Source organism: Aulostomus chinensis, chromosome 15 (genome assembly GCF_037954235.1).
Source record: "Aulostomus chinensis isolate RoL2024-O1b breed Wild chromosome 15, RoL_Achi_v1.0, whole genome shotgun sequence".
Classification (NCBI taxonomy): domain Eukaryota; kingdom Metazoa; phylum Chordata; class Actinopteri; order Syngnathiformes; family Aulostomidae; genus Aulostomus; species Aulostomus chinensis.
The window spans coordinates 6645999-6670000 of NC_141334.1; the positions used below are offsets into that span (position 1 = coordinate 6645999).

Here is a 24002-nt window from a genome sequence, read left to right on the forward strand (position 1 = left end):
GACACAAAGATCCAGTAAATGTGGAAAAAAAACAAGGAAGCAATCAGAGGCCTGATATATTGGCGGGAGAATTAAGGGAGAGGGGGTCTACTCACCACAATCATTTCTGAAGGCTCTAAAGTGATGCATTCACATCCTCGTCTGCCCCCCAGCTGCTTGCCAAAACTGTAGGGAGCACACACACACACACACACACACACGCACACAATAAGTGTTAAAACAGAAAGAAAAGTAAGGCAATGAGAAACACACACACTCTGACACTGGAGACAGAGTCAATGACATTCACACACACACACACACACACACACACACACACACACACACACACACACACACACACACACACACACACACAGAGTAAGGAACATCAGCATTAAATGCCACTGAGTCACAGCAATTGCCCAAATCATGGCGGTGGGCTAGGTTTCACAGTAAAATGATGCCAAGGGAGTGTTGACACTGTACTGCAAATACTGCTGAGAAGTAGTAACTGTTGGGTTTAACATGTACTGTACCAGTAAGAGTCTCTTCACCTGAAACTCTAAATCTATCACTTCATAGTCAACCAGACGCACTGATGGTTATTTTTAGCAGCCACAACAGCATGTGGCTGTATTGTTTTGATCTTGTGAGTCTGGGTGTGTTTGTGTCATCATGGCAGAATGTGGTCATCGAGACATCAATGTAGCAGGAACTTGCTCAGGGGTAATTTTCAGTACTTTGTCTTGTATTTATATATCTGTCTGTCAGTCAGTGGACTTGTCACTGTGATGGAGTCACAAATGTGTATCACAGAGTCACGAAACTTGACAGATGTGTAGTTGAGATCAAGAGGAAAACCATGAATATGGCCAGAAGCAGGAGTGGCAAGGGGGCCACTGGTCAATATGCTGTCAGGCATCACAGCTGGTGTGATCCCATCAACAGGTTATCTTTCCTGGTACTATACTGTACTATAAAGGTTCTATGAAAATCTAGATAAAAGGAATAAATGTTGGGTAAGGTGACAAACATAAAAAGTGCTTTCTAATCTGCCTGGCTAGCGTGGCTGTATACTTCAACTACACAACACTGCAATGTCACTGGCACACACAAACCTCACGCATGTCTCAGGACAACAAACACAAATTTAACTTTGATCCTTTAAACCGGATTGTTTCCAGTAAATAATTGAGGCAAGATGAATAAAACTGTGCAGATCCAACTGCTGTCAGGAGACATATTGCTGCCACCTTAAAATAATTGCCCAGGTCATTTTTTTCCCAAGTTTTTCAGAAAACACAAAAAAACTGGAGACAAAACATCATAAGGAGTTGATTTAAGCAAAAAAAAAACAAAAAACAAAAAAAAGTCAATAAACGGCTTAGGGAATTATTCAGGACGGTGATGATATCTGAGGCAGAAACCAACAGAAACATGCTACTTCAGTTGCACAATCATCAGCAATAAACATGATGTTTTTGCACAATGTGGGTCTTTGTCTGCAGACCTCATGGACCCTAGTCTGCTGGGCTGTTGTGTGGTCTGATAAGGGGGAGGAGAGCAGCTGATGTTGTGGTGAGACCATGTGGGTCGGTATGCAGTCTTTTCACATCACATGGACATTGTGCACAACATCCAAGTATGTGTTTGGTGGCAGGACCTGAAAAGACATTTTACCATAAACGTCTCCGTCCACCATTTTTAAGCTACGCTAGCTTAAACAGCAGTATAATCACTCTTCAAAATAAATTTCGCAAATTGATTTGCAACGGAGCGTTTTGAAATGTTTGACTCATAAGGCTCAAAAAACTAATTTAGTCATCTTAAAAGAGAAACTGGACCCTTCATGAATACACATTCAGAAAGGTCTTGGTAATTTCATCAGTTTACTCACCATCTCCCTTGTTTGAACTGAATTTCACTCGAATCTGGTGTGTTATATTTCTAGGGTGACATTTTTGATCCGTCTAAAACCTAGTTTCCCGTTATATAAGAAAAGCTGCAGTCTGACATTTCTCCAAACCCCTCATGACTCAGGACATTACAAAGTTACCATTATCTTAATAAGTGCACATCTAACAAACGGGATCTTTACTCCATCACCACAACGGAAAATCCCCTCACATGTAACGGGGTTGGTGAGAGGATATTCTATTAGTTTCCTTCTATTACTTTTGTGTGTCTTCATTACGTGCCTGTATGTGGGATGTAGGATTCAGACACTTTTTTTAGGGGGAAAATGCCCTCCCCCCTATCAGCACCTGAGTATATGTGTAAGTTAATTAGGCATGTCCTTAGCTTTCCCATGTAGTAAGTGAGACCTTCCCCTGAACAGCTCAGTCACCACATGCAGGATATCCCTGAGAACAGACGGGCCAGTCAACATGTCCCACTCCCTTTGGCACCCTAAAGTGGCGACTCAGCGTTGTTTAAGGACTTGGAGGGGGGTGGCTGATTTTAATTATGGAGTCGTGCTGAGCTGGTAGTAAGCCAACTTTCACTCTTGCATCTGCTCTTTGGGTATGTTTTTCGCACAGTCTCTACCTTCTTCCAACTCCTCCTTCGCCTCTGTTTCCTTCCAACCTGTAGTTTCTTCTTCTGTTTCTTGATTCGATAGCCTTTTTTTTTGCCATTCTAATGAAACTAAATATGTCCTTCATTTTAAGCTCTCTTTGTTGTGCCCCTGCAACTCCAGTTGTTTCTCTGTTAATATCTTTCTAACAGTCTCACTTTCATGTATCCTTCCTCTTCCTGCTGTTATTCTTTTGCTTCCTGTCCTGTCCTCTTTACCTTCTTTTTTTCTTTGCCTTTTTTCTTGCTTTGCTCCTTTCTTCCTCTTTCTTCTCACTTTGCATTCCCTTTCATCATCTCACCCTGTCCCTACAATAAGCAGTCATGCTACTCTTACAAAGTCTACCTGAGATAAAAGTTTATCTTCTTAATCTGTTCTGATGATGGAGACTAAGATGAAAGTCCTTTTCTAACACATTTCTGTATTAGATAAGCAATTTTCTTTCCTCTGACTGATAGATGTTCTTAGAAATGGTGAAAGAAGTGGTTGTGATGAGTTTATCGAATCAAAGCTTGTATGCGTCACACTGATTCCTTTCAAAGTGTGAAGCTATACCCACCATGGCTGAAAACTGTAAATGAATGAAAGCTATGAATATATATGTCTTCCTGCAGATGGATTAGGGCTAAACAAAGCTCTGGTACTACCAGGGTCAGTTGCATGTTAGTTTGGAGGATAGAAACACTTAAATTCAGCAGCTGGAGAAAGTCCCTTTTGTCAAGGGGGTATTAGTGTCAAAGTAATTTGTGTGCAGTGGTACCAAGACTTCTTTTTTTTCTGACTGTGAAAACATGTCGGACCTCTTGATACACCTACAAGGACAGCACATCAATGGGAAGCTTAAGGGAATAGACCCCAGAAATACTGAGCCCTGCTGTGCTTTTTACTATTGCCTTCATAATCCACAACTGCTAGTTTGAAGCCGGTGATTACCTGGATATTTACACAAAGGTGCATGCGAAAGGTCAGTATTTGAAAGATGCAACCGATGATGTAACTGTAGTCCTTTGAAAAGAGGGTAACGAGTAATAAATTACATTATTTTTAGTAGAACTGCTGCAGTGACAGAAGTGACAGTTCACTCACAAAGCAGGTCTGGAGAACGCGGATCAGTAAATTTGTAAATGCAGGTCAAAAGTATCTGACCTATCACCAAGCTGCCAGCATCACCGCAGGGTTCACTCTGGCTGACGACATGGAGGCCGGCGGCCTCGTGTGCACCTTCCAAATCGCTGAGATGCTGAAACATAACATGACCACATGACATTGTTTTGGGCAAAATATGGCAGGTCATTCGTAGTTTTTGATCTACAAATTGCGGACATGGTAGATTTGCAGAGGAGTGTAATCACAGGCGACCTACTTTACGTAATCATTACACTTTACTACAGGCTCCCATGTAATAGCAGTCATGTGTCAACAGGGCTTGAGCTGTGATTAGATTTATTAAACACTTACAGATACACAGAGTAGTGACATGTAGGGAGTACCTGTCCCTGGTGACACAGCCCTACTTTTTGACAACATAATTAAGGCTACAAGGAGTATTTCTTTGGTTCTACAATGACATAAATCATTCATTGAATGTATTAAAACACTTACTCTTCTCATCAACTGCACTTGTAAGGCAAAACCAAGGCCAGTAAAAAGTGTTACACCTCTATATTGATTCTAATATAATTTATAATTTGACAGAATGAAGCACAGACATTAGAGAGGGATTTTTAAACTTCAAATATCTGAGATAGGGAAATTCAACACTGTGAAGAAGACCTGAATATTTTGTACCATCAACATTTTTATCACTTCTTCTTGCTTGCCCCCCCACATTGAGGTCAAAGGTCAGTGTCAGCTGCAAAGAGGATTCCTGACACTGCAAGGGGCATCATCTGTCAATGACACTTTAGTGAGGGAGACGCTTGCCAGCAAATGGGGGAGGGGGGTTACAGGTCCACTAGTCCACCTATTTCAAGATACATTACATAAATAAACGGAACGATCAGGGAAAAAATTATTAAAGAAACAAACATGTAGTTCTTCCTCTTGAAACATATTCAGACTCTATAGAAATAAATACAAGTATGCACATCAGTGCAACTGCTCCCGTTAGTTTATGACCACCCATGTACTGTACGGTGTTAACAGAACCCAGGGTGGAATGCAGTCTGCTGGACTCAGAGTTCTCCGAAAACCCTTAGCCTGCAGGTCAGCCCGACTCTTGACAGATCTCTCCACACTCCACTGAGGCGAGACGCACGGTCGCTGTCAGCACCATACAAAGCCTGCCAAGCCTGTCTCCACATTCCGCCTGTGTGTGTGTGTGTGTGTGTGTAAGATTGTGTGAGACAAGAAAAGAAGAAATTACATCCTCACTTCCCCCAGTGACCATGTCCAAGTATCCTTGAGCAAGATACTGAACCCCTAATTGCTCCTGATGGCCCTGTGACGGACTGGCGACCCACCCAGGGTGTAGCCCGCCTCTCGCCCAATGTCAGCTGGGATAGGCTCCAGCCCCCCACACACCCCACCCCACCCCAACCCTTAGCAGATAAGTGGTACAGAAAATGGATGCATGGATGGATGAAAGAAAAGAAGAAATACCATTCATCGTTAATAAAGAAACAGTCGGCCTTATATAAAGCATGCCTGTGTGTAAATATGAGTGTCAGCTAATCTGTGGTTTAGAGAGGAAACAATAAATCAAACCTCTAAACCCCATTATGACCAAATATTAAATCTGATAAAATTAAAGCAGGATTAGAACTTCATAAACTCATGAAACAAACAGAAAGCACACAAACTGCTGCAGTACGTTCAGAACTGCTGAAAATGTCAAATCAATGATGAGTCAATATCAAACAATTCAGGTCGCAGGGGAGAAGTTGTACACAAAAAGCAACAGGAACCAACAGACCTGAAAAATATAAGATAGATAAGAAGACAAATGTCTTGCCAAATAACAGTAGATTTATTTTCATGACGACTTTATCCAATCTATCACTGGCATACTTGTATCTATGACCCCTTACCTTCTGCCATCACAGCGATCTAATTTGATTTTTAAATAAGTCACCTCCCTGTCAGCACTGAAACTCTGCCCATGCTGGATGTCAGCAGGTGACGATCTCCCTCCCTTCGCTTCCTACAGAAACAAGTTGTTGTCAAGGGGTGGGGTGGGGTGGGGTGGGGAGGCAGGTCCAGTGACAGCTGCAGCGCCATGGGCAATAAACCATGACAGCCGGCAAAGAACTGAATGCCACACACACAGAGACCCACACACGCACACTTATATGTTAGAGCTGTGGTTCACACACAATTTTACTCATGAATTTCCATGACTTTTCCACAACTGTGAGGATGTTTTTTTTAATGGCCAAGCATTATCTGAGCAGTCAAAATATACCAAAACTAATGAAAAACTATATGGTTTGTTACAGCACAAACATATACTGAAGTAAATGAAAATATGAAAAAAAAAAAATTCTACTTTGACGTTAACAGATCCACAAACTTTAATATGAAGATTTAATCTTAAATTACACCCCCTTCCCCCGATTTAATTAAATTTTCAAAAATGTTTCCATTCCATTACTTTTCCAAGTTTTTCATGAATCCTGCACTGAATCACAGTGGGGTGGATACTTGATGTACAATACTTCCTACATGATTCACTGTAACGGAGAGGAGGGGGGGGGGCAGAAGGAGGAGCAGCATTAAATGTCTTGTTACAGGATACTGACACGTGATGAAGAATATCACTGCTGCCAGGATCAAGTCTCTGACTTGGTCAGGACTAGGGTTGGGCTAATGGATGACGCCATTGTGATGCTGAGCATGGCACACCTTGCCACACACACACACACACACACACACACACACACACACACACACACACACACTTAATTTCATTGTCTAATATAACATAGAAAACTATTCTTAAATTACTTTTTCAACATAAGCTCACTCTAAATCATTCTGGTTTGCATCTGCCTCAGTAAATCAATCTTTATTAGTTTCGCAAAACTGAGATCACAGCCGCCTCCAGAGTGAGTTGGTGATGCAGCGATCGACTGATATCATCTAGATGCAGAAATCATCCAACCAGCACCCATTCAAAAGACTTATTTTTCTCCAATTTGTAAACGGCATGCACACTTCACTGCACCCTCTATATTGCCTTTTATATCACACAGAGCTGTGTGTCTAGCTAAAACAGACGGGGAAAACGATCTTTAGATCAGAACGTTGACCTCAGACAGTTTCCATGTCAATCTATCTTGGATAAGAAAAAATAAAAACACAATTTTTTTACGAATATTCAAGGAAGGGCAGTATTTTCCCACTGTACTGTCTCTCTCTCACTGAGGGTACAAAAAAAAAAAAATAGCACTGATCCCTGGCTACAACCCTCCACCTAATATGCAAATTATAATGGAACATTCTGCTATTGGTGACCATTATCAAAGGAAAACTCAAAGCAGAAAGATTGGGCTGACAGTAGCTGGTTGACCACAACCATGGGAGCTGGTGCAGGTCATCAGTGTTACCCTTGGGTGTCTCATTCCTACTTTGTGCCACGGAATAAAAGTCTGACCCACAAAAATGGCAAACATACTTACAGCACCAGGAGAGAGCAGCGTTGTCTTTTCGGTGGATTAGCATTCGACTTAATACACTTTTACTCAGGAATATCCTCGCCTACCACACACTCTCCCAGGGCTGTCTGATGCTTGAAGTCCCGCAGAGACAGTCATCAGAAAGACTGCTTTTAAGGTTTCGCTCCACATAATTAGGATATTTTACAGGGTTTGTTCAAATTCAATTCCACTGTTCCTCTGAAAAATCTTCAGCAACTCTAATGAACTAGAATTGCAACTGTTTTAAATGATGAATTGGGAAAGAATTCACTGATTTGTGTCATTCTTGCGTGTCCTTTTGCATGTTCATTTAGGTGCCTTCTTGTTCTCTTATTCATTAATTGCCCCTTTTATGTGTTTTTGACTTTTCTAATCCACCACGAGGATTGTCTCTATCCTCAGGGTGTCTTCTAAAACTTAATGAAAGTCAACAATAACTGCAATACACATTTTCACAACTTAAACTAATAATTCTTCAGCCAGTATGCCAGTTACAGAGATATCATACAAACCTGGTCATCGCATAGTCCCCTAGAAAAGATACCAAAAACTCTTAACACATTTATTGTGTCATATCTGTGTTAGCACTAGAAATCACCACGAGTGGAAAGTTGATCAGCTTCTTTGTGGCTCAAAAAATGCCATAAATGAATCGTCTGCTTGTTTTGCATGAACGGACTTCCTTTCGGCTAACTTTGGTCACTTCCCGACTATAAAGCTGCGCTGCAGTTTATGTGTAGATGGAAATCTCAGAGGAGTGTAATCTGACTCACTACAACGCTTCGGTCAAAAATCAAACCCAAACAGAGATCCTGGCCCGTCTGGCAACCATGTTTCCACGGTAATGATGACCGACGGCAAAGAAAGAGAACCACAAAACCATAGTCTAACAAAGAAACACACACACACACACACACACACACACACACACACTATTCTACTTCTTGGTTCTCTTGGCAGTTTTAGTGTTTGCTTGACTAACGTTGACCACTGACTCCACAGACTGAGACTGGAGCTGGCCACCAGTCAACAATAAAGACAGACCACCAGCAAACACACACACACACACACACACACACACACACACACACACACACACACACACACACACACACACACACACACACACAGATGAATGACGTAAAGGGTCATTCAGAACATTACGAGCCATCTGCAAGACAACAGCATGATCGATTCATTCAAACCTCAACATGCAGCTGCTGCTACACTCAAGCGTAGCCAGCCTAGTTTTAGTTAAGTGAGAGTTGACTTCTTCACACTTGACTAAAATCTAATGACTTGTGGCTTCCTGTAGATCTGGATACAATCCTGACTTTCTGTAAAGCAGCAAAACAGAGGAACTGTAAGTACTGCCGTGGATGTTTTACTTGCAGAACAAGGAAGAAAAGAACTAAACTTGCTGAAACAATCATTATAGGTCGCTTCTCGTTTAATCTGTTTTCTGAACAAGACATATGCTCCTGTTAAATACAACCACTATGGATAGAGAGGGACAACACACAGGAGTGAGCCGTGTGTTTTTAGAGCCGTGGGGCCCAGCAGTGGTAAACTACCCTGCCGCAGCACCGCAGGGAATTCCTGGTCATCCAGTTGGTTAAACGATGGCAGGCAGGAAATGGAGCATGCTGCATTGAAGAATGCAAAGAGAGCAAGAGAGGGAGTTTTGAAAAACCTGAAGGGAATTAAGCAATGATCATTCTTCCAGTTGCTGGCAGAAAATAGGACAAAGAGTGCAAAAGATCACTAACCAGGAACCGGAATTTTAGGGAGTCCACTTGTTTAGATTCCTTGCAAGTGAAATGAAATCCAGCATATTATCCACAATGAGGAGGGGGTGTAATATTCCAGTAATCCAGGTACAGATCCCTGCAAGTTTCTTTGTACTCCAAAGTGTGAGCAACACAAAAGCTTCCCTCAGAAAAAAAGAAGTAGGCGGCTGTCAGTTTTTTAGTTAGTCTTTAAATGAGGGAGAAGTGTGTGTGTGCTCCCTCCCGCTCTACACTGGTCTGTTCTGTCTGTCTGTCTGTCTGTCTGTCGGCTGGCTCCAGGGAGGTGTGTGTATGTGCGTGTGTGTGTGTGTGTGTGTGTGTGTGGAGCCTGCTCATTTCCTGCCTGGATGTGCTTTTGGGCTCCAGGCAGGCAGGCTGCTCAGGAACACATGGCCAGCCACTGTTCCGCCAGGGTTTCCACATTCCGCACACATGCGCATGCACACACACACACACACACACACGCACACACACACACACACGCACATATGCAAACCACTCCCCACTATCAGCTCCCTCTGTGACCCTTTCCAAGACCCCCTGCTGTGACTAGTACTCCAACACACATACACACCCTCCAGTCTTTTTGCATGGCAGCAACCTTCCCCCCACCCCACGACTGAAACTGTTATCAACTGACCCACACTGGAATGAACACACACACACACACACCCACACGGTGTTCACTGCCCTAAGGCTGTTGATACTTGACCAACTATTCTTGTAGCTACAGTTGGTCAGTTGGTGGTTTGTGTTGAACAACATCCTCTTGCTTAACCAGCTACTTTCTTTTCTTTCAACTTTGCCGTATGACCGCATCACTTTGCCCATTTAGCTGCGGTTGCTATCGGATCAGATCAGGGAGACAGACGGTATGTGTCCAGCATCTTGAACCCTTCCTTGTTTAAGTTACACTAGATTATGATGCATGTGCAGTCCAACACGGGGATTCTTTTCTACATCCATCTACTATGAAAACAGTTTTCACTCTGCACACAGTCACAGATTTTTTTTTAAACCTGTTTTAAAAAGTCAACTGATCCCCTTTCCAATGTGAGTAGCACACGAGTTGCCAACCTTTCTGTTTTCTTTTCCCCTACTGCATCATGCTCAACGTCACAAACACACCGGAAGGAGGTGAAAGGTGTTGTTAAACAGTACCAGAGATTCATCTGTTGGGCTTCATTACAATTTGGTATTCGACACGGTAGTAAAAGCAGCATGGAGGGAACTGACAATGTTTCTGTGGTTACTACTTTATATCTTTTGCCCCAGTCTTTTTTTTTTTTTTTTTTTTAACTGAAGAGGAGCTCCAACCGCTCATCCAAATTGCATACAAGATTGGGAGCATCAGAGGAAGGCCGCATATAACTGTGTTCACCCTGTTTTGTTTTTTTTTCCACATCAATGCCAATAACACCGTTTCAACTGCAGGGTCACTGGACCTGGGGGTGAATGTTAATTAAACTTGTTCAGGTTTAATGCGGAGAAAAACCAGATGTTGGCAAACCTTTTTTCGGCCCATGGGAAAAGAGCGTTAAAGTTTCTCTGTGTTCATTGACGTCATCTGAGTTTGAGGTGTGCTCCTAAAAACATCATTTGAGACATCAGAAATTCTTTAGAAGCCAAATGCGTTTCAGTACGCCACTGTACTATTTTGGTGACAAGCACAAATAACAAACCTGACCACTTTTTAGTTTCTAGTTATGATGATTTTCTCTCTTATGACAAAGTTAAATTGAAAACTTTACATGTTTGAGTGACAATGGGGGAAAAAAGAAGACTGTATTTTAGTAAATTTCGACCGGAAATTTAAAGAAAATACTGGGTTTTAAAAAACATTTTGAATGCTGGGTTTTCTTCCACAAACATTATGACCCTGAAAGGTATTTCAAAAACCTGCCATCATCCCACTGTTTTGGCTTTTAAAGTGGAGCCCAATATTCAATGACCAATGTGTATGTTCAGGGTAACCAACTATTATCGCTTTTCTTCAATAGGCTGTTTTGCTCTTGTGTAAACGAAAGCCTGCACAATTGTATTCAAAATAATTTGATTCAAAGTTTTATTAAAACAGAAACACAACGTCTGAATAAATTGCTTTCAGAAACTCAGTATCTGACTATTACATTCACACATTTTGATGCCTTCTGGCTTCTGTCTGGATTGTCCCAACCCTAAAATTGTGTTTCATGGTTTATATTCAGTTAATTTTGGGGCTGCACTCACATCCGAAACACTTTATCTCATCATACAAATTAATTATGGCAGGTAAAAGACGCACCAACCACTAAGTGCCCTATCTTGTTAAACAATTGAGTAAAATGTGAAACAGATCCATCAAAGAATAAATAGCATAGTTAAGATTATAAAATCATGTAAAACTTTAATCATTCAATGTGGCTGCCACAGAAGGTTAGCAACAGTAATTAAAAGTGACTGGGCTCCATCTTAGACAACATTAGAAATTGGTTTCATAGGCCTAAGTGAAATGGCTGTTACCTAACATTGCAGCAGATGGAATCATCATGACAATAAATCAAGGCTCACTGACTGAGAGATCGTCTCTGATTGATACAACCTGGCTGCAAAAGGCGAGACATCCTGTTGAACTTGACACTGTAAGGCACAGGCGTTGGGTGCATTTTGTGTGTATATACACCAATCCCTTTCAAAATCCCACAAGCCTTACAGCTCCATGACACGCAGTCTCCCTTCTCCTGCTACAGGTGAACACACACACACTGACATGGTGACAAGATAAGGAAGCTTGATATGTAATGTCAGACAAATCCCTGCTCACTATAGGGGCACCTTCTTCACTGTACTTGTGTGTGTGTGTGTGTGTGTGTGTGTGTGTGTGCGTGTGTGTGCGTGTGTGCGTGCGTGCGTGCACTGCTGATCGTTACATACCAGCATCTTGCCAGGTACATGTGCTCCTTGACGAAGACTGATCCAGAGAGCAGGATGTACCAACAGGTAGCGATACTATCTGGGCTGGAACACAAAGACAGAACACACCGTTGTGAAACACTGCAGCAGTCTAGCACTTAAAATACATCAGGCATGTACGAGGGGTGATATTTTGGCAGAGTGAAGCAGGTTTTATAGCTTCTACACTGGCTTTTTTATGTGCTGAAGGAAGCTTGTTGCCAGCCATGTGTTCTGAGGAGATGTGAAGCAGGATATTTGTTCTCCTGTTGTTGACATTGCCAGTATTTTTCAGACACCATCAGCCACTGTGCCTCAACTATATTGATCTGTATTGATCATTGTAACAACCTGCTGCATAATGTTTGCATTGCCTCAGACACAATGAGGTCTTTATTTCAGTCACTTTTAATCATTCTGTGTTCGATTTTACAATTTCTAACATCAGCATTCGCGTTGACTTGAAACCAAAGTATCATTTCTAATGACACCCCTGCTCCAGTAGGTAACTCTGCCTTTTTTGATTTCCCTCCACTGTATCATGTTGTGGAGTAGTCTCCTCATCCTGATGTTGGATCTCTTGTCAGTGTCAGAGCCTCCGTGTGAGATGATCTGGTTGCTTAAGTGCATTTGGAAAATTATTTCTGGGCTGCGCTCACACATGTAGCCCCAAGGGGGGCCTTCATGCAGCATTGTAAGCACGCACCATTAGCAAAGAGGTTTTCAAAGAGTGAGGCAGGGTCCAGACAGTTTCAGGGGTGGCTGAGTGGATGGAGGTGAAATAGTTTCATTGAAAAAAAATACATCAAATAACGCAGCCTACATGTATATGTAGATGTATTAACTGATGATATTTTTATATAATAAGCCGTCAGAGGTGGAGCTAATAAATAACTCTGAAATTCATTATGTGCGGGGACAAATACCAATTACACCCTTTACCCACTGCTGACTATTAGAGGCTGTGAGCAGTTTTTTTGTTCAATATGACAAGGTGTAAGACTGCACTCCAGGCTCTATTATTGATACTTGAGTGCTTCTAAATTAAGTGGGATTTTTCTTCCTGCATGAAGAGTGATTGTAATAACAGGTACTTTTCTATACTATGCAGTTTTGCACATTCGTGGCACAAAAATAGTAGTAAAACAATGCATTTAAAGGATGAAGAGCTCTCAATAGTGAGACAGCCAGTCAAGGTACTGAGGGATATCTATTTACACGTATTTACACATTTAGCCATTTTAGATCGGCCTGGCCCACTCTCCAAGTTTAACTTATGTGAAAGGTTTAAGGTTTCCTCGAGTTAAAATGAGATTTCATCACCAACTCTGTGACAGTAAATGTGTGTTCTATTACATTCTTATTATCCTGGGTATCTATATTTTAATGGCTGAACTGGCTATATCAAATAAGGTGACATTTTGGGGGACACCTATGAGGAGCAGCTAAGAGCTACTTAATGAAAATGTGCACACGCAAGTTTCAGTTGCATGTTGTATTTACATGATTGTATTTACAGACCGCCAGGCACTATAGAACCATGACATAATGTGTCATCAGTGCAAGGTAGAAAAAAATCAAATAACTGTAATGCAAAAAAGGACTAACGTTAGCATACACAACACAGACACACAAGAAATCTTGCCTGTTAGTCATAACAACTGGATTTTGTTTAACTGAAAATAAGCAAATTCTCAACAGAAGCTACGTCCCTATGGATGCTATTTCATGTCTTAACACCAGTCCAATTAACAACAAAACAGACTGCAGTCAGCTGCAAGTCAATCATGCAGAGAGAGGCCGGTCACACAGTATCTGTGCCTGAGGTCATGAATGTGAGTAGAGAAGCTGGGAACATACCAAGATATGAGAAGTGTTTTCAGAATAATGCACTACAGGGGGAAGAGAAACACCATATGGAAAAAATTGTAACGTAAGCTCTTCGCCCTGGATGAAACAGAAGACAACAGCTTTCCAGTGTGATACGTGTTTCTGGGAGTAAGTGGATGTTAAACTATGAAGTTTGACAGATGTGACAACAACCAAGCGGAGACCTCAGTTTGAAGGGAAACAACTGATTGATGCTTAATAACGTAATGATGGCAACAAGTATCACTTTATATTAATTTGGCAAAGTAACTTATAATACATACTTTCAACCAAAGTAGAAAGAAGAAATAAATACGAGACAAAATTGTGTATAACATTTAAATCAAGTTTTGAAACAGAATATATCAGAATAATCATGAGTTGAAGCCCTACACTCCTTTGTGAATCAAGTTAAAGAGATATTTGACCTCTGTTTAAATTGACAAAAGAATAAAATTATTTTATAACAAATATAATGGCCCTGTGTCCACCAAAGGTTTTTGGTTCTGACAGTGTCAAAGGACATAACTCATAGTTGAAAACGCTCAATTTCCTTGGCACAAATTTGTCCTCAGCATTCTGTATTTTTATTCAGTAGTGTGTTTTCAGATAAAATAATTCAAGTTTACAAATATTGGTAAGTTCAATGTCACTTCTTTTACAGCGGCCATTCAGAGGTCAAGAATCGGGTGGAAAATGTGACATGAACGTCCAGTTATTTACGATCTAACAGTGAAGGGTTACCACTGAAATCAAGAGCACGGAGGGATGTTGTCACATCTCTCAGTATGTCAGATGAGGGTCTTTTCTCACAGTCATACCTTTCCTCAAGAAGAGACTTGACAACAAATGAATGCAGAGGTGTTAGAAGGCAGTTTGTGTATCCTAGCAACAAGAAACACCCTTAAAATCAGGTGGTGGAGCACTTTGAGCTCAACAAACACATCTTGTAGACACAGGCGCTTGGATTAGTTTTCAGTGTGCCAAATCCTATAATTTATGATGGGTTTGATTATGTTTACACAATTTCGATTGCATTAATTTTGTTCGCAAATATAAAGTGTGGTTAGGAAATAATAATTATGTTGAAAGAGGGGAAAAAAATCCCATTAAACTCATACTGAGTTGTGGGCTTTGAGTGAGGTCAACATGATTAACAACTGTTACTGTGTTTTAATTAGAGAAGCAATAGCAGTCTAGTGTGTGTGTGTGTGTGTGTGTGTGTGTGTGTGTGTGTGTGTGTGTGTGTGTGTGTGAGAGAGAGACATGTGGGCGCATCTTCCTGGGTTAAGTAACTTAAGACGAGCCCCTGGTAGAGTGTGGAGGAGTGTATTGGACAATGAGATCTTTTGTGTGTTTGTTTAATGGTAAATTAAACCACTGAGTGTCTAACGTGACTCCACTGAACAACAATCGACAGCATGCGGAGCTTCTCTCATCCTTTCATCCATCTCTGTCCTCCCTCCAACTCTTGCACTTCCTCCACATCCCGTGTCTGCCCTTGTTTCAAAATTCCTCATTAATTTCCTTGTCTCTCCTCCCTCATGACTTTGCTATCCTTTCCTCCTTCTTTGGCTGTTACATATTCTCTTGTTTACTGTCCTCCGATGCAGCCCTTTCTTCTTCTTCAAAAAAAAAATCTTTGCATCTCTCCTCATGTCTCTTTTCATTTCATCATCTACCTCTGTTCTCTGCTTTTTTTAAAACAGTCTCCGTCACCTCTCCTTCCTCTTATTCATTTCTCATTCCTCCTCTCTCCTTCTGCTCTGCCTTCTTTTTGACAGGTTGTCCTCCAAATCCACATTATAAATGATGCTAAAATTGCTTCTTATTTTACAGTTGGGCTCATCCATCTCAGTATCCATTCATCACACACACCTTGACAGACATGGAGGAAGATGAAGGAAGGCAGACAGATCTCCAGACAGACCTTCGGAAATCCCTTTTGGCCAGCTATGATGTTTATTTAAGAATCTGACAACAACCTGAATCCACATATACTTTTTAGCTGGGATGTCATGATATGCCACAGCACACACATATACTGCTGATGCACAAGTGATATGATCATAAATAAATCAAGTGTCAGTGCTGCTGCACACTCAAACATGGCGGGTGAACTCAGGATACCTGTTTGAAGCCTAAGTTCACTTTTAAAATTGCCATTATTTTGTATTTTTCTCATCATCGGCTCCAACAATTAATATATTCTGCAAACAAAAGCTCTATCAAAATATAACATAGTTTATTCCCCGGTGACACAGACCTCTATTGTTTGCAAACTTATTAAAAAACACATCAATCACACTGCTGCAGTAGGTGACATGTTCCCTCGTCACCATGAACACGGGCACACAGGCATTATTTGTTCCCGTTTTAGTCCCCAGTCGTTTTACTTATGAACTCCGGTGTCTTCGGTGCCAACGAATCAGTGCCACCGGGGAAGTCGTACAATATTGAGAAGTCTTCAGGCACATTGTTGTTAGGGATTGGTTGACAGCGTCTGAAATATTGAGTATCACCAGCCTTTCCCTTCAACAATGCATTTATGTCTCAGAATATACAAACATTTGAGCTACAAGAGAAAGAAAGACTTTCTTCATGTCTTAATTCCCTATTAAAAGCAGACTAGCCACAATAAAAACCAATGGACCAAGATCATCCCTAAAAACACAGCTTATTAGGGCCTCAAGTAACAAATATTTTCAACAGTCTGTTTATTATATTCACCGCTAATCCATGAATTGTTAAACACCAATAACAGGTGACATGCTCAGATAGCTTCTTTTGGCCTCAAGACGGTCTAATTGCTATCACAGCTTTAAAATTAGAAGTCTAATTAGTAAGTTTGTTATAAATTAAATGTTGGCTAATATAGTGGAGAGCTGGTATGAGCTCACATGGGTTTCCTGTCTCCTCCAGCACAATTATTTGCACTTTTATTGCAGATTTATTCTGCTGTTTTTAATCATGCAATGTTACGGCCGCAGCCGTTTGGAGGTTCTCCCCCTTTTGTGTGAGTGTTGCGAGTGCAATTTTGAAATTCTTCGTGAATTGGTTCTTCTCGAAGAATTTCAAAATTGCCTACCTGAGCGAATAGTGGTTTACTTAAATGAACAAAAAGTATCGTCTCTCTCTGCTGCCTCTGTTCTTGCTGACGAGTATGTTCTTCTGCATAAGTCTGTATTTCAGTCAGCCCCCTGTAAAACCCCGTGCTCCGGCACCACAGAATGTAAAGACTAGAGTGTTCGATAGGAAAGAAGAGAGAGACTGCTTTTACTGTCACCGATCTGGACATCTCATAGCCAACTGCCCCATTTATGTTACGGCCGCAGCCGTTTGGAGGTCCTCCCCCTTTTGTGTGACTGTTGCGAGTGTGCATGTGGATAGGTGTGTGTGTGTGTGTGTGTGATCGCTCTCAGGGACAATACCGCTGATCCCGGACACCTGTGCGGACGGCCCCTGATTGGACGGACGATCAGCCAATCGCCAGCAGGCTGCCTAATAAGAAGCTGACAGACCAACGCTCCGCAGCAAGCTGTAGCCAGCCATGCTCCTGTGCCTACTCGTTCTAATAGACTACTTTGTTACTGCAACTCTGTGAAACTTTTGTGATCTTGTGAGGCACTAGTTTTGTATTATTAGACACATGAGGTTTGGATGCTTAGTTGGTTTTGGTTGTGTGATCTACCCTTTTTTGTACTAGTTATTTACCCAACAACTCTAGGTTACAGTCTCCCTTTGTTCTCGTTTTGTTATCTTGCAGCACTCCATTAGTTATCTGCCACACTTTAGTTGTCCGAGCAAGCAACTTTATTAATTAAATACTTCTTTTGAACCCTTTAAAATCTTGGTTCATTTTATGTTACTTTCCCTTTTCCCTTAAAACAAGCTGGTTGTAACATGCAAACAATGAACTAAACAGTCCTTTTCATTTTCTGTTATACATGAAACCCTTACATTTAAGATCCTCAAACCAGAACCCTCAAATATTTGACTTTTTCCTTTTGACATTTGCAGTTTTTGCTTTGATTCCTATGGAATTTTAACACACTGTTGTTGGCTTTTAGACAAAAGAGCCTTCTTAATGGATGTAATATAATGCTGTAAAGTAAGCATACCGTTTTTTTCCAAACTGATGTGTCTCAGAGGAAACTACTATTTGTTCTAGTTCATCTGTTTAGTGGTAAAAGCTGTTTTAGGCACCATAAAAAATTCAGTGATTGTGAAACTGGGAAGTCCTGGAACACAGTGCGATTCTTCAACTGGCAGAAACAAAAGCTCCTATTTGAATAAAAAAAAAAAAAAAAACTTCCCTCAGCAGAAATCACAGAGAAAGCGCAAGTGCAGCAGAACAGAGTAGAGCACTCCCTGCTCAGAGAGAGCTTGTACTTACTAGAACAAGATATGGTTAGCCTCGTGTCTCTCATACCTGGCCGACGTACACATCGACCTGACGACAGAAAGACAAGCATGTTGAGATTTCCATACATTTCTAGCTCTCACCTGTCACATATTCTTCCTAAACTTCTTCTTTTCCCCAAAGACACCACATCTCCCAAGTCAGACATCGTAAGCGTTCAGCGTGAGCAACAGAACAGTTTCTCTTTGATGTGGTCGCTTGAATTTAATTATTAGAGCACAAAGTTTTCTGAGCACAAATCATGAACTACAAGCACAATCTATGTTATCATAGTTAAAACAACATGACCTAAAACAGTTGTTTTGTTAGTTCATCGTTCTTTTACCAAATGTGAAATTGCTAGCGGACATCTGCATATGTCTTTGGTGTGGAATTCTCTTGTGTAAATGGTAACCTAAACCTTTTTAGGCAGCCACACACAAACGCTCCCTCACAAGCCTGATTCTGACAAAGAAGTATTTTAAAGACACAAATCAGGAATAGCACCGAACTCTTCATGAAGGCTATCTTTAATGTTTTGAGGTGAAAAGAAAATGATGAACCTTAGCTGATGTTCCCTGAGGTGAGACAGGACATCCATGTGATAGAGGTGGCAGTAAATGGTGTGCAGGTCCTGCAAGAGAGAAAAAGAATTCAATAAATATGACTGAACATGTCAACACACAACAAGAAAATACGAATTAAGGATGAAGTTATCTCTTATTTGCACACTAAAAAAAAGGGGGAAATGCACAACACAACCAGTGACTGTTGCAGGGGTGCAGCTCATGATTATTACCTTCACCATGGGGGGTATCAACTTTCATAGTTAGCCTGTAAACAGGATTATGCAAAGACAGCCTGGCCAAGGAGGAATCCATTATTTTTTGTTTGGTTACTTAGTTATCAGAGCATTTTCTAGTTATTTTAGTTTAAACACTGCCTATCAAATCAATTCTTAAGAAATATGACTACACCCTGATGATTAAAATGTATTTTCATTGGATTTTTTTAGCAATTGGAAACGTGTCCAGACAAATGATGACTTTAGTTGCAAACTGGTATAAATGGAGACTAGACTTCCCTGAGTACCTGGCTTTCTTCCTTTGTTAAATTGATTTATTGCCCAAAAATACAGATTAAAAAAAAAAAAATCCCTCCAAGCACCTGACATAAGGTTTTTGGTTTCTTCTTACCCCTGAACACACCAAACTGTTTTTCCTTGAGGAATTTATTGAGATGGATAATTGATTATACAGGTAGTTTCAAAACAACCAATCCAATATAAAATCCCTCTTTGCAATCAGTAGTATCCTGATTTTTGGAACCCACCAGAATGATTACATCCACTGGAAGTATTTAAAGTATATACAGTAATACCACGTTTCACCAAATGCTATGAAACTCTACATGTTTACTATAAAGTCTAAAATGGAGTCCTATTGTTTTTGTCGCCGTTGCCAACTTCCTGTGACAGCAATATTAGATTATTGGTTTACAGAAATTTGCTTCCATGTCTTGATGGATTTTGTGCATGATATTGTATTGCATCATTGAGTGGGGGAGGGATGGTCAAACGATAGTGAGGAGGAGGACGTAGAGATACTCCTGCCAGCTGTGTTAGAATGAACAATGTCTACTTTTATACGGTCATGAGGAGGTTCGCATCAATCCTTAAAACATGGCGTGCACACAAGCATGTGCATTACAAAGCTTGCCGTTTTCTCACAGAATCTGTGAACCGCAGAGTTGAAAATGTGAGAGCACCTAAAAGATTGTCTCATTGTTCAGAGTGACTGGAATGTCACAACGCATACATCACATTCGTTGCAGTACTTTGGCAGATGCCGCTTTGACCATGCCAAACACTGCCTATCAAAATGACACCCTCAAACCAGACAGGCGGGCATACCACTTGTGTAGGCATATGACAGCAGCGAGACACGCACAGATACAGTCACCCACACGCTTAAAATAGTACTCTATCAGGGCCAGCTGTCAAAACATTAAGAGGTTGACAGAGTGTTTATGTGAAGGAAACATAGAAGCATCTGTAGTATGAAACAAACAGATAAACTGCTGAAGCCACCTGGGGATGACTGTTAGCAGCATGGTTGACTGGTTATTAGGGATGGAGAGCAAGAACTTGTTCCATCATGTTGCTTCTGAGCTTATCAATTCTTCTCATCAATGCTGGCAAGTTTTGCAAATTGCAAGACTGTGATGTCATGCGTCTACGCTGCAGTCTGAACAAGGAGTGATGGTGGAGAGAAGCAGTTGTTGTATATTCTGTTAAATGATCATTTGAAGAGGGTGGACAAACAACATTCAATTCCAGGAATGCCATGTAAAACACAAGTAAATACACTTAAATTTGCAGGGTATTTCAGCACTATAGTACATATACAGCCACAAAATCAATATCGAAGAGGAAGAGACCAAGACAAAGGAGTGTGCTATTGTGAAAGCACAATTTCAAGTGTGAGTGTGAGTGTGTGTGTGTGTGTGTGTGTGTGTGTGTGTGTGTGTACTGGTAAAATAAGTCAAGCAGGGGGAGCCAGCGGAAGCAGAAATGAACACTGGGGAGCCTTTAATGCAATGGACTAACACGCATACACACACAACACACGCACACATACAGACACATACACACACGCGCGATGTGTTGTTGGCCCAGTGTAACATGGGGAGGGTGGGTTTGTGAAGAGAGAACGAGACAACAAGACAGAAAGAATTCAAATAAATACAGTTAGAATAAACAGCATACATATATACACATATATGTACATATATATACACACACACATATATATGTCTGTGTGTATGTGTATATATGTATATATATATATGTGTGTATGTATATATATGTATGTATATATGTATATGTATATGTATATATATGTATATATATATATGTATATGTGTATATATATATATATAAAAACATTGAGTGGACAACACCAAGAGCATCATGATCGTCATTGGTGGAAAACCTGTTAGAGCAACAAAATTAGACAAATAATAATTTAACAGCAGGCCAGCAGAAAACGCTGAATTTTTTTCATTTCTCTTTACTAATGAAAAATACAGTGGACATTACAGATTTCATTACAGCTCAAAGACTCAAAACATGAGATAAACCATTGAGAGATGAAAGATATAGGTAACCAAAAGTCTACCACTTTCCTGCTGTGATAACTATGAGCTTTGTGACTGACAATGAGGACATTTCTCAAGGTTTTTCTGACATTTTGCCCAATTTGGAGACATTATAGGAGTTTCATTCATGATTTGACTTCCCAAAGGAGACTGGAGCAGATGGTTACTGGTGTGTCATGATTGCCTGCATTATTGTGCTTTTTAGGATATACATATCATAATTGATTAAACCCTCTTATCTACTGTAGAAAAATGTATGTACCTCCTTCTTTTTAATGCACTGCAAGCCCTTTCAGACTGAAAAAGCTGGACACCTAAATGTTAAGTAGAGATAGAGTACTGAGCGAGAGCTTGACCTCGTCACAAACTGTACAGGAAGAGTTGTAACCTCCATTTACAGATCCTGAGGCAGAGAGAAATTGAAGAGAGGAGCGAGCATGGAAAAGCTGGGTTCATGGTGGTGGGGAAGTGGAACTCTATTGACTTCAAATCACAGTTAACTGGGTTAGTGAGCACAACAAACTGCAGCAGTAAGCACTCCTGTCATGTTACTGAGTGCGCATGTGTGTTTGGACATACAAGCCTGCAGCATTTAACAACTATGGGGGGCTCAGATTAGTGTGTTCATCAGTTACATTAAATACTCTGCCAGATACAAAGAAGCACTCGATGTTGAGAGACCTGCTTAAACAACTAATTTGATAATCCGATGAGCTCTCACCTTACACATATAGTTATGACAGGGTGGGAAACATCATCATTTGCTTTCTTGCCAAGAGTTAGATGAGAATATCAATCCAACTCCCATGTCTGTACAGTAAATACGAAGCTCCAGAGACAGTTGAATTTGCTTAGCATAAGTAAAACAAGCAGGGGCAGCTAGCCAGGTACTGTCCAGGGGCAAGTAATGCAAATTGAAACAATCTTGTTTGTTTAATCTGTACAAAACTGCAATGTAAAGCAATGTAAAACTGACATGTTGTGGTTGCAGTTCAAGTACTTCCTAGAGTATTGCTGTTACATTGAGGGTTCCACAAGTTATCTTTGCAAATCTACTGTAAATTGTACAATGTTTGCACCATGGCTGCTCAAACATAAAAGAAACTAATCGGCTATCAAAAATACTGCAAATATTTTTTTTTCCCGTCATTTACTTACAAGAGTACATAAGCAAATGTCAAAACTGCCAGTTTTACATTCAGTGCTCAACTCTTCCTTACAGGTGCTTTTCATGTAGAAAGTTAGCATGTCTCAGATGTTATCTCATGTGTGGCATTTGGCCTTGGTGGTTTGACTACAATTTCATAGAGTCTAAAGCAAAGCTGGATTCATTTTTTTTGGGTGGCTCAAATGTCTGGTCAGATGAACCCAAATGCACTAGAAGACGACATGAGTTGTGTTCCAGATCTGGTGTACAGGGATATACAACACATGCTGCTCAACCTGTAAAATAACACATCATATATTGACTTTTTATAACACTATATTACTGTTGACTCAACTACAACTACTACTACTACTACTACTACTACTACTACGACTACTACTACTACGACTACTAGAACAACAGCAGCGCTACAACTCACATTCATGAAACAACTGCCCCAGTTTTATGTATTGATTAGAGTAAAGAAGGTCATCGGTAGGCCCAGACTGAAAGAATAGCAGGATGTCCCTGGATGGAAACTCGCACGATACCAACCGCTCTGATCTCCCTCAGCAAGCCATCAGTACATACATAAACTGCTTGGACATGCAACGGTGGGCTGGACTTTGCTGGGGAAGCATATTTTAATGGAGTGTCAAACCACATATCCATCCTGCAGTGGTGCCTCCACCCAAGAAATGTACCACTGAAATCCAGTCTCCAATGTAGCAGAATCTGGCCAAGGCACATTTTGTTTAGGTTGCTACATGCACAAGGTTGAAATTTAGCAACCGTTTTTTACAGTCAGCAGTTTTGCAGAAGAGCAATTTTCACCTGCAACAGCCATGATTCAGCCAAGATTAAGAAATTACTCCATCTGATATTTCTTTTGACATTTCAGTAATTATATGACACAATCCAAACATAAAAGGTTCTGTTGATCATCACTAAAGTCCCCATTTACATATCAAAACTATGAAATAATCATAAATAAACATTTTGCAACAATCACAATATCAATTTACACCTGCAAAATTAAAAACAATCAATTACCTGTCTAGAGCCTCTTGTCAAAGTGCCACACATTGTTGTGTCATTGTGTCACAAGGACAGCGGTGAAATCCTTCTCAATGACTTCTGACCTTTGACCTGTAATCCCTCGAGGCTCAATCCATGGCCGAATGACCCCATCTGTGATTAGGACGTCTCAACCTCAGGAGAGTAATATATTAAATCATCACCAGCTGAGACCAGGGCAGTTCATTCCAATAGTCTGATAAGACCAAATTAAAATATCAAATTATCTCAGAGGAGAAGATGAGGTGCAGTTGGACTTCATCAGCGATTCATCTACAGCTTATTATATCCAGACTGTTTAAATTCTGGTTGTAAATCTGGATGTTTTACAAGTACAGGCTCAAATTACTTTAAAATTATAATTATTCTAATAATATTGTGTGTGTGTGTGATTTTGTCTGATGTGTTGCAGGAGTGACAGGTGCAAGTCAGA

The 24002-nt window shown here is 40.6% G+C and overlaps 1 protein-coding gene across 3 annotated transcripts in view; it reads right to left on the reverse strand.

The window, feature by feature from the left end:
• rapgef6 (Rap guanine nucleotide exchange factor (GEF) 6) overlaps positions 1-24002 on the reverse strand; it is a 144519-nt gene that overhangs the window by 94111 nt on the left and 26406 nt on the right. For all 3 annotated transcript variants that reach the window (XM_086179483.1, XM_086179485.1, XM_086179486.1), the window contains exons 2-5: positions 18750-18820; positions 18181-18237; positions 11898-11981; positions 96-165 (exon numbers count right to left, since the gene is read on the reverse strand). In XM_086179483.1, coding sequence (XP_086035609.1) covers positions 96-165; positions 11898-11981; positions 18181-18237; positions 18750-18820 — 282 coding nt within the window. The remainder of the gene's footprint in view (positions 1-95; positions 166-11897; positions 11982-18180; positions 18238-18749; positions 18821-24002) is intronic.